This window comes from Cebus imitator, unplaced genomic scaffold, assembly GCF_001604975.1.
Source record: "Cebus imitator isolate Cc_AM_T3 unplaced genomic scaffold, Cebus_imitator-1.0 Scaffold613, whole genome shotgun sequence".
In the NCBI taxonomy this organism is placed as follows: Eukaryota; Metazoa; Chordata; class Mammalia; order Primates; family Cebidae; genus Cebus; species Cebus imitator.
The window spans coordinates 925,096-936,243 of record NW_016107928.1 but is presented as its reverse complement, the minus strand read 5'-3'; the positions used below and the strand labels follow the sequence as shown (position 1 = coordinate 936,243).

Sequence of the window (11,148 nt, the reverse complement as noted above, 5' to 3'; positions counted from 1 at the left end):
AATTAATACTAAACCAGACTATTAACGAAAACGTCTTCATGAAAATTAACTAGAGAGAGTTGGTAGTTCTCTGAAACTTTGTATAAAGTTTATTTATTTCTGTAAATACTAAAATCACATTGAAAACACCTTAAAGTTAAGTCCCAACCCAATTATTAGAGAAAATCACTATGGGCATCCAGTCCCTTTGATTGAACCTGCGTAACAAAAGAGGCAAAAGACATGAATTGTGATGAAACTTACTATTCAAATGCTAAATGTTTTCAAGCTTTAATAAGGTATATATCAATTCCAAGTACCAAGCATAATATAAAAATTCAAATTCATGAGTTTACTCTTAGTAAGCATCAAAAGCAAATTCCGTTCACTGAATCCTATCTTCCTCTTGATTGACACAATGCATTCAGAGATGAGTTATAATTAGGAAAAAAGAGAGTCCATTGAATGCATCATGTGTAAAAATGCAATTAACATTTCAAAACCACATTAAAATGGAAAATACCTAAAAAGTTAACTCTTAATAAAATTATTTGAAACAATATTATCCTGCAGATAAAAATACATTTCTTATATATACATGTAGATTTCTACATGAAAGAAAAGATTCAGCTCCAAATAGAAAAGGGCTGACCCTTGATAAAGACATCTTAGATTGCCAAACTGATGTGATTACACTGTTAAGAACTAAACACAGAAGGATAAAAAGGTTAAGTTAAAGGAAGGATAAAAGTTTAGTCAACTGCTCCCGAACAGTGGCAGAGTTGGGTGAGAAGTGGGAGATGAAGGCAGAAACAAGACAAAGAAGAAAGGCAAAGAAGGCCTCAACTCTGATTGAAAATGAGTGGAGAACCAAGCAAAGTTGAGAACAGATATGATACAGTTGCAGTCAGATGCTTGAAACTAGAATTTGGTAGCTGATAGTTATAGAAGCTCAATTAAATCATCTTAAAGTGGAATTAGACAAAGCATATACATTTTAATGGAGAAACAGTATTACAGTGACCAGATAACTCAGCACGGTATCATTTAAAAAACTTTCCTAAATAACATGAAGTTGGTAAAAGACCTTTGCATCAGATCATGTTCTTTGAAGCTTAAAAAAGTCCCTGACTGACTAGGAAGACAGCACAGTGCTCCAAAGAAGCTCTGCAGAGATGTATCAGTACCAAAAACTCCATTTGACACTGGACAGGCCCAGAATCCTGGATTCTTCAAAATGAGGAGAATGGACCAGGTTTCTTCCAAGCAAAACATTCTATCATTTTGTTGACAATGAATTAAATTGAGATTGTTTAGAAAAATCCCAATTTTGGTGGGGAAGGCAAGGAGGAGAAGTAAGATAAAGAAAGCTCACAGAAACTTCATGCAGGAGTACAGCATTAAACTTCTTTGTTTCCTAATTAATGTTGTATGCAGAAGTATTCTGTAAACTAAATTTGCCTGACAGAAAAGTTCCCACATCCTCTTCAGATGAGAATGATTGCATATGGGATCCTATATCAATATGAACCACATACTTTCCTTCTCAAAGACTAAGTTCCTTATTTTTCACCAAATCCTATGTACTGAAAGACAACTGAGGTGCTAAATGTTAACCACTAGTCAAGTTAGGAATGTCTGAAGAAAATAAATTAACCTTGACATAAAGAAGATGTTTTTGGTCAAATTTCAGACATGTATTATTAGAAATTAATTACTGGCTCCATTCACCAGGTTAAAGATGAAGGGAGGGCCTAAGCTGTCTCTAGAGTTTATATACACACAAGTGAGTGTCACTGTTTTGTTTTGTTTTTTACCTAGTTTTATTAAATATTGCTTCCCTGGGGTGTGTTTATAACAACTCCCAGAACACTTCATGTGAGGATTCAAAGCGGTCATATTAAAATACAACTTCAATATAAAGTTTATCACAGTTTTACAGTATTCAAAAATGACAGACCTGCCTTAAAAAACAAAACAAAAACCAAAAAAAGGACTATTACACCCAAAACATAAGAAAACAATTAAATAAACAAGTTTGGCATTTCATAACTTTATAGTATAAAACAGAATATTAAATCTATTACTGGCAAACGGACACCGATTTATTTCCTACTTTGAAATGTGTCCCATTTAAACACACTATACAAGTTCATTATACAAAAGATTGATGATCATTTTGATGAAAGAAGTGCACCCTGAAAATTTTTGCCAGTTTAGAATATTTAGCTCTTTAAAAAAAAAGTCCTTTTCCTTTTTTAAACTGAGGGCTGAATTCAGATTTATTTTTGTTGTTTTGTCTCATCTGTCAGCCTTCCTGGTTTAAAAACAATAGTGTCTATGGACGCCCACCAGGGGGCAGTGTAAGATTAGCCATTAAATCACGAACAGCTGCAAATATTGTGCATTCACCTGCAACAGAGAAAAATGGTCATTAGCTATTCGCAATACAGGAAAGATGATGTTAACACACCGGTGGGGGAAGGGGTAATTAAATCTAAAATTAGTAAGAACTCGAACTATCAAAATAAAAGAATTTTAACTGCCCAGATTATTGGGGATTAAGCTGTGGTGTTAAGTATCAGATTATATTTGGTTTGGGTTTTTTTTTCTCAGGAGGAAACTTGGAGCAAGTCCCAGTTAGGTTTGAATTTAGGAAGATAAGCCTAGAGTTCCTGTTTAGAAACACTGTAACATCAGATAAGCCTTTGAAGTTGGGCTTTAAGGCTATTGAGTGCTTATGGGCATTTGGGATCTTATGAAAATATCTAGTTTATATTTATGCATTAGTTACAACTTTGGTGGTATCTTTCAAACGTTGCATTAAAACCTAGATAAAAATGTCTATGACAGCCGCTGTCCAATAGAACTTTTTGTAATGATGGAAACGTTGTATAAGTGTGCTATGGCTACCAAGAACTTGTAATATAGCTAGTGTGACTGAGGAACTTACTTTAAAGCTTTATTTAATTTTAATTAAATTTAAGTAGCCACATGCTGGCTAGTGGCAGTTATATTGGACAGTGCAAGTCTCGGACATCTATTGGAGTTTTCTCTCAAAATTCAAGGAAATGGTCAACTTCCAGAGTTCAACATATTAATTAAATACAAAAATAATTTTTCTTAAAAGCACTTCACCAGAAGAGAAGTGATGGGTGTAGGAGGTGGGGTGGGAGACTGAAGTCTGGTGCACCAACAATCCAAAAACACGATTTGTGGGTGGGGAAGGTGCTGGCGATTCATCCTCTCAACTTCCCCTTTGCTCAAATAAACCAAATACTCTGCTTCTTGTAAATATTACAGGTATTTAAATATTATAAACCAAAAGCTGGATCCCTTCCTCTAGAGCATGGTCTAAACACTGTATACAATGGCTGGAAGTGGGAGAACTGAAGACCTCATATGAACCATGGCCTTTCAGCAAAGGGCAGGGTGTGCAGTGATCCTGTGCACTTGAGAAGGTACAGAAAGAAAAGGAAATCCAAAGGTCTGCCCAGTCCAAGGGGTGGAAAAAAAGGAAAACACTTCCAAAATATCTCAACAATTTCTTAAAAGGAGAAGTGATACTGTTTTTTAAAAAACATATTTTCATTATTGATAGGCAGGAAAACTTGCTTGATCCCAATAGGATCAAAACATTTTTCTTTTAAATTCCACAAGACATAATACATAAAAACACATAAGATAATGATAGCCATCTGCTTGTGAAGGAATGGTGTTTATTATCAAGGTTCTACTGGACTGTTACTTTGAGAATTCTGATAGCTTTAAACTTTGATTCTTGAGGATCTATTTTTAGCTGAAAGAAGAGAGAAGTCAAAGGATGAAAGCAGAAAATTTTAAGAAGTAGAAATATTACAACAAAAGCAGCACACCCTTCTCTACTGCCCAGTGTGCCCAGTGTATTCCTTATACACTAAAGTGAGAACTTGCCTACCTATCCAATGTGGGGAAACAAACAGCTAAACATATCACTTCCCTTCTGAGTCCTAGTTTAGAAAACTTTGGACACTGTAGTACTTAAAAATGTTTCAGAGAACAACTTTCCCTCATTTAAAAACATAATTGTTATTTAACTGTTCTAAACAGAGAGATACAGAGAACTTCCTTAATATTAGAAATCAGCAAATTTTAAATTTAAATTTCCTTAATATTAGAAATGAGCAAAATGGAAGAAAAGTTCTCTTTGCTGAGCTTTGTATTTTGTAACCCCAAATTTAGCACTGCCAGGAGTTACATGTTAAGTGTAGGCTACTCCATTATAGCAGGGACCTTGTTTATCTTTCTAGAAACATTCTGATTTCCTCGGAAATGTTCAGTTTGAGAGCTTCATTGTGCACATGGTGAAAAGGTCCACTTGCACCCACCTGACACTTTTATAAGAAGCCCAAAAAAGCAGTGATGCCATTTGTATCAGCTTTTATTCTTCACAAAACATTTAGAAGATACAGAACTTTTAATGGTATTATTCTATTCATGATTGAAGCATGAAATATGAGAAACCAACATGCATTTCAACTTTGTGATGTACAGAGTGGCAGGTATTGATGGCAGGGCAGGAATTCACAGCCATGGAAAATTCTATCATCCTAACCTAGGGCTTTGTGGCAATGTGTGCTATAAATACAAGCTTCTGGCATTAGCAACTGGGTCAGTCCCAATAGTAAATCACTAACAAAAATAAAGTCCAGGCAGCAGAGAAATGGACAAAACTGAAAGCCAGTGAGAAAGGAAGAAAGCGACAGGCAGACATTAAGAGGGCCACGGCAACCAGAGCTCTACTACTAGGACTGGGTGGTGGAGTAGGTAAGGAAGGAGAAGAGAAGAGGAGAAAGGGGGGTCTCTCAAAAGAACTTTTACAACATATATGCAATAAAATATTGTCTACTGGTCATGTACCTTGTCGTGGAGGATTCATCTCTGCAAACCTCTTCAGAATGTTGCTGACCATCATGGGAGCAGCAACAGAAGAGTTCTGCTGTCTGGGAATGTCTGCCTGCTGGGTTGTACCTGAAGCCATGTCATAAATGATTGGAACTATAATACTAACAGGTTCTTGGGGAGGGACCGATGTTTTCTGAGTTAGTTGAAGCTGTATACACACAACACACACAAAGAGAATAAAAACATCATAAAGCATCTGTCTAAATGTATCAAAGGTACTATTCATTTACTATACTTTCAGATTAAGATAAGCAAGCAAAAGAAAATTACACATGACAAGAAAAGTGACAAACAACTGAATGTTATGGTTAAGATGCAACTGTGCCACACAATTACCTAGTTCAATATATTTCTGTTTATTACTAAAGGAACCAGGATCCCATGACATCTATGCTAACAATTAAGGAATCCTGGCCTCTATTTGGCAGCAAGAGATAATTTATACAGTTATCCAAAAGTTGCTCTATTATCCTCATGTGGCTTTTTCCTCAGAAGCTCTGTACATGCACAAATGCTGGGTGGTATACTTACAAAAAATAACATTTTGGATTTCAGCACCACAGCGGGTGTCCCAGGAGGTGCAATCGGCGGTGCACTGGGAGGGATGGTCAGGCAAAACTGAACATTCCATTTTAGCTGTGTTGCCTGGTCAGGGAACTGTTTTGTGGGGGGCGGAAATCAAGAGAAAGGCATATAAACATTTAAAATCATATTCTAGTATGGGAGTCTGAGAGGTTAGAATTTTATTTTATATCCAATTATTAACAGAACATAAAAGTTGATAACCTGCACTTTTTCAAAACAAATATATACAAGAAGTTGATAACTGAAAAATCAACTGTGGATTTATGTAGGATTTTCCCCTTGCTTCCCTCCCACTTCGTTTATTCCTAAGGCCTATGGATTTGGCTTCTGCAATGTCTCTGACATCTATTTCCTCCTCTCTATATTCATTGAGGCCACCATATGCAGGGCTTTGTTACTTCTCCTGTGCTCCCCTAACAGCTCTTTCCAGTGGCTGCCTCTTCCTATACCACCATCAGACATAAGTCCTACAACATGGTTCTACTCAAGCTCACAAATGTTCAGTGCCATTTAGTGACACATGCTGTTCCCCCCCCACCCACAACTAAGGACCAACACCTAGCATTCAATGTCCTTCTTAACTGTGCCAATCTAGACTTTGCAGTTCTGTTTCCAACTCTTTCCCTAAACAAACTAGTCAAACTGTGTGAAAGATTTTTAAATTATATCCACTGATGCTTTTTTAGCCACAAAAATATTTACACCTTTAAAAATTCAAATAGATTTCTTTTTGACATAAATAATGTTTCCTACAGCCTCTTAGATCAGAGGCCAAATATTGAGACTATTAGCAAAAGAACACTGTTGCCCCAATATTTATAGTAAAACGCTAACTAGAAAAAGGAGTAAGGTAACTGAAGTTACTCAAATCAACACTAGAAACATTAAAATGAAAAGACCACTGTAAGATTGAAAAACATATCAGCTGCCATCTGGATTCCATCTATATAATTGCATACTTTCACAGGAAAGAATTCAAAATCTCCTATTCAGAGAAGATAGATTATTTGATAAATGGGCATCTGAAAAAGTTGGATCCATACCTCCTCACATTTGACACCAGAACAAAATGAGACCCTGTCTCAAAATAAATAAAAATAGATCAAAAATTTAAATAATTGAAAAAATGAATCCATATCAGTATTAGAAAAAAAAACTTTGGGAGGATTATTTCAAAATCTAGGAGTGAGAAGGTCTAACAATCCAGGAAAACTTAAAAACCAATATTGATACATTTCATTATTTATTTAAAAGAAAATTTTACATAGCTAAACCTACCAAAAGTCAAGTCAAAGCACAAATGACAAACTAGGAAAAAATATGTACAATGAATATCCCAAGGGACTAACTTCCCTAATGTATATACCAAATTCCTACAAATCAAAAGACCTAAAAATCCTATAAACCAGAAAGACCCAAAGTCTTTTAAAGACTAATAAAACTGTTAACAAAGATGTGGGAAACAGCCAGTACTCTCATTGCTGGTGGGAATATAAACTGGCATAACCTCTATGGAGAACAATTTGGCAAAATCTACCAAAATTAAAACTATATATATATATCCTTCGACCCAGCAATACTACAGGTATACTGGCACATCCATTAAAAGGCTCTTTATTGTGGCACTGTTTCTAACAGCAAAATATCAGAAGAAACCAAAATGGCCATCAAATGGGGACTACTTAGCAATTTTAATACATTCATCTAATGAAATACTAAGTTTTGTTAAACTAAACTAAACAAAACAAAGACATCCTTTATATACTGATATGGAAAGATCTCCAAGATTTGTTCAGTGAATAAAGCAAGTTGCTCCTCCATTTCAAGCAATATGCCAGGCTAGATATCCTGGAAATCACTTTCACCACAAACACGAAAAGTACTGAGGACGGAAAGCCATTTTTTTATTTTTTATTTTTTGAGACAGAGTCTTGCTCTGTCACCCATGCTGGAGTGCAATGGTGTGATCTCGGCTCACTGCAACCTCTGCCTCCCAGGTTCAAGTGATTCTCCTGACTCAGCCTCCCGAGTAGCTGGGATTATAGGTGCCTGTCACCATGCCTGGCTAATTTTTTGTATTTTTAGAAGAGATGGAGTTTCACCATGTTGGCCAGGCTGGTCTTGAACTCCTGACCTCAGGCCTGCTTTGGCCTCCCAAAGTACTGGGATTACAGGCATGAGCTACCACATCCAGCCAAAAGGCATCTTTTTAAATGCTGTTATAGATTGAATGAATTATGCACCTGAAAAAGACATAAGTCCTAACCCCCAGCACCCATGAATATGATCTTATCTGAAAACCAGGTCTTTGCAGATGCAATCAAATTAAGATGAGGTCATCAGAATGGTCCCTAATCCAATATGACTGCTGTCCTTTTATAAGAAGAGAATAGACAGCCAGAGATACATACGGAGAGAACACCATGTGATGACAGAGGCAGAGGTTGCAGTGATGAGTCTATAGGTAAGGAATACCAAAGTTCACTGGAACCACTGAAGCTAAGAGAAACGCATGGAATAGATCCACCCCTACAATCTTTAGAGGGCATGGCCCTGCTGACCCCTTGATTTAGGATTTCTGGCCTCCAGAACTGTGAGAGAATACATTCCTCTTATTTTAAGCCACTCAGCTTGCGGTAATTTGTTGTAGCAGCCCTAGAAAACAAATACAAATGCAGATTGCGCTATGCAGAAACTAAGGGAAATCTCCAAAGGGCCAAAAACAAACCAAAAACAGATATTCAGTGCACTGAAGGCAGCTGCTGCCCATGGAGCATCCTGCTGTCACTTTGCACTTCAGATTGATAGATTGACTGATTTTTTTGGAGACGGAATCTCACTCTGTCAGCCAAGTTGGAGTGCAGTGGCACGATCTCAGCTCACTGCAACCTCTCCCTCCTGGGTTCAAGCAATTCCTGCCTCAGCCTCCCAAGTAGCTGGGACTAGAGGCATGCACCACCACACCTGGCTAATTTTTTTGTATTTTTAGTAGAGAAGGGGTTTCACCATATTGTCCAAGCTGGTCTGGAACTCCTGAGCTCAGGCAATCTGCCCGCCTCGGCCTCCCAAAGTGCTAGGATTACAGGCATGAGCCACCGTGCCCAGCCTTTTTTTTTTTTTTTTTTTTTTTTTTTGAGACAGTCTCACTCTGTTACCCAAGCTGAAGTGCAGTGGGGTGATTTTTCTGCCTCAACCTCCCAAGTAACTGGGATTACAGTTGCCTGTTACCACACCTGGCTAATTTTTTGTATTTTTAGTAGAGATGGTTCAAGACCATGTTAGCCAGGCTGGTCTTGAACTCCCGACCTCAGGTGATCTGCCTGCCTTGGCCTCCCAAAGTACTGGGATTACAGGCATGAGCTACCATGCCCAGCCAAAAGGCATCTTTTAAAATGCTGTTATGTATTGAATTGTGCACCTGGCCTGCACTTCAGTTTTAATAGCAATTCAGGACACAAAGTCTAGGACCATTAAAGGTAGAGAGCCAGATTTTTTTTTAATTATGTGTTATATACATGAACCATCTCATAATAAAAATGGAAAAAAAGTACAAAACAGGATGTGTAAATGGTACCATTTCATTTAAAATATTTATGAGAAGGCCGGGCACAGTGGCTCATGCCTGTAATCCCAGCACTTTAGGAGGCCAAGGTGGGTGGATCACTTGAGCCCGGAAGTCTGAGACCAGCCTCAGCAACATGGCGAAACCCCATCTCTACAGAAAGAAAAAAAAAATAGGAAAAATTAGCCAGGCATGGTGACGTGTACCTGCAAGTCCCAGCTACTCAGGAGGCTGAGGTGGAAGAATCACCTGAGCACCGAAGGTCGAGGCTGCAGTGAGCCAAGATCGTATCACTGCACTCCAGCCTGGGCGTCGGAGTGAGACTCTGTCTCAATCAATCAAAAGTTTATGACAATGTTATTTGCTATGGGTAACCCCCCATATAGGCACCGAGGAATGAGAGCTAAGCAGAACCCTGGCACAGTTAGGGCTTGAGGAATATCTCACTTTATAGTGTTACTACTCAGCTATTTCCTTTTATATAATCCTTTACATAATCATATATTAGTTTATAGAAATAGGGCTTGAAGTCTCCCTTTATATAATCCTCTATCTATAATCATATAATAGTTGATAGTATGAGTGACTGAAGAATATTTCCCTACATATATACCTATAATTATATCTTAGTTCATAATCAGAGGAATGCCTAGAGTGGACACAGTATAGAGCATTAATTAAAGATAAGCAGCTTATAATCGGAGAAATGCCTTGAGCAGATACAGTGCAGAGCATGAATTAAGGGAAAAACAGTTATACCAGGACAAGAATCCATGGCCCAGGCAGCAGCATTCAGTATCGTAAAGATACCCGCTGTATGGCAGGCTTGGGGTGAGAGCCACTCCTCCTGATAAAGGAGTTGTAGGACCTTGCTCCAATTCTTGTGGAAGGCTGCCCTCAGAATGGCAATCCACCTTGGTGACTGTGAACTTTATCAGCTCTTGTTACTGTGCTGCTTGAAACGAATCCATTGGAAGCTGCCAGAAGGTGGCGGTAACCTTGACAGCTCTGTCACTGCTATGTGACTTACAGCATCCTCCTATAAATCTTCTTAGAAGTAGTTTCCCATAGATAGAAGTATCGCACACTGCACCCTCTTCACTTTGCACGGCCCACCTTCAAGCCTCGGTGACCTAATGGGGGTGGACCCCTTACTGCACATGGCCCTTGCCTTCGTGGGAACGGAGTCCTTGCCTTCGTGGGAACGGGCCCCTTGCTGCACACTGTCCACCTCCTGGTCTAGTGACCTAATGGGGGTGGACCCTATGTTTTATTGCTCACGACCCTATCACTATCCTTTAAAGATGATTTCACTCACTGCCCTGCCCCCTAACCTACACACAATAAATACTCATGCTTCTGGACATTCGGGGCCTCCCCAGCCTCGCTTCGCCAGCCTCGCTGGCCTTGCCTGACTCTACTTATAGGTGGCGTGGCCTCCCGAGCCCAGCTGCATTTTATTTGTGTTTCTGTGTCCTGTCTCTTTATTTCTCGGATCCTGCGCCTCAGCGCAGCATAAGGCTCACCCCACGACCCTGTGGGGCACTCAGCCTTACATCTGGCTCCCAACGTGCCTTACAATTTGCTGTTATGAATAGACCATCTCTGGAAGGAGAGGCAAGCCATAGCAACTCTGGTTGGCCAGAAGACAGTTGGACAGGGATGGAGGGAACAGGGTTAGCTAGACAGGAACTGATGAGAAATTTCTCACTATATTATCTTGTTTTAAATTCAAAAGATACAACAGAATTGTGTTACCTATTCAAAGATAAGTAAAATTTAAGTTAAAAATTAAAAATTTAAGGCCAGGCGCGATGGTTATGCCTGTAATCCCAGCACTTTGGGAGGCTGAGGTGGGTGGATAACAAGGTCAGGAGATCGAGACCATCCTGGCTAACACAGTGAAACCCTGTCTCTACTAAAGATAGAAAAAACTAGCTGGGCATGGTGGCATGCGCCTGTAGTCCCAGCTATTTGGGAGGCTGAGGCAGGAGAATCGCTTGAATCCGGGAGGTGGAGGTTGCAGTGAGCTGAGATCGCGTCATTGCACTCCAGCATAGGCAACAGATCAAGACTCC

General features: G+C 39.0%; 1 protein-coding gene across 1 annotated transcript in view; it reads right to left on the bottom strand.

The window, feature by feature from the left end:
• Positions 1-66: 66 nt before the first annotated feature.
• Positions 67-11,148, bottom strand: part of MED14 (mediator complex subunit 14) — an 86,921-nt gene continuing 75,839 nt past the window's right edge. The window contains exons 28-30 of the mRNA XM_017516981.2: positions 5,455-5,580; positions 4,879-5,071; positions 67-2,391 (exon numbers count right to left, since the gene is read on the bottom strand). Coding sequence (XP_017372470.1) covers positions 2,318-2,391; positions 4,879-5,071; positions 5,455-5,580 — 393 coding nt within the window. The 3' untranslated portion in view covers positions 67-2,317. The remainder of the gene's footprint in view (positions 2,392-4,878; positions 5,072-5,454; positions 5,581-11,148) is intronic.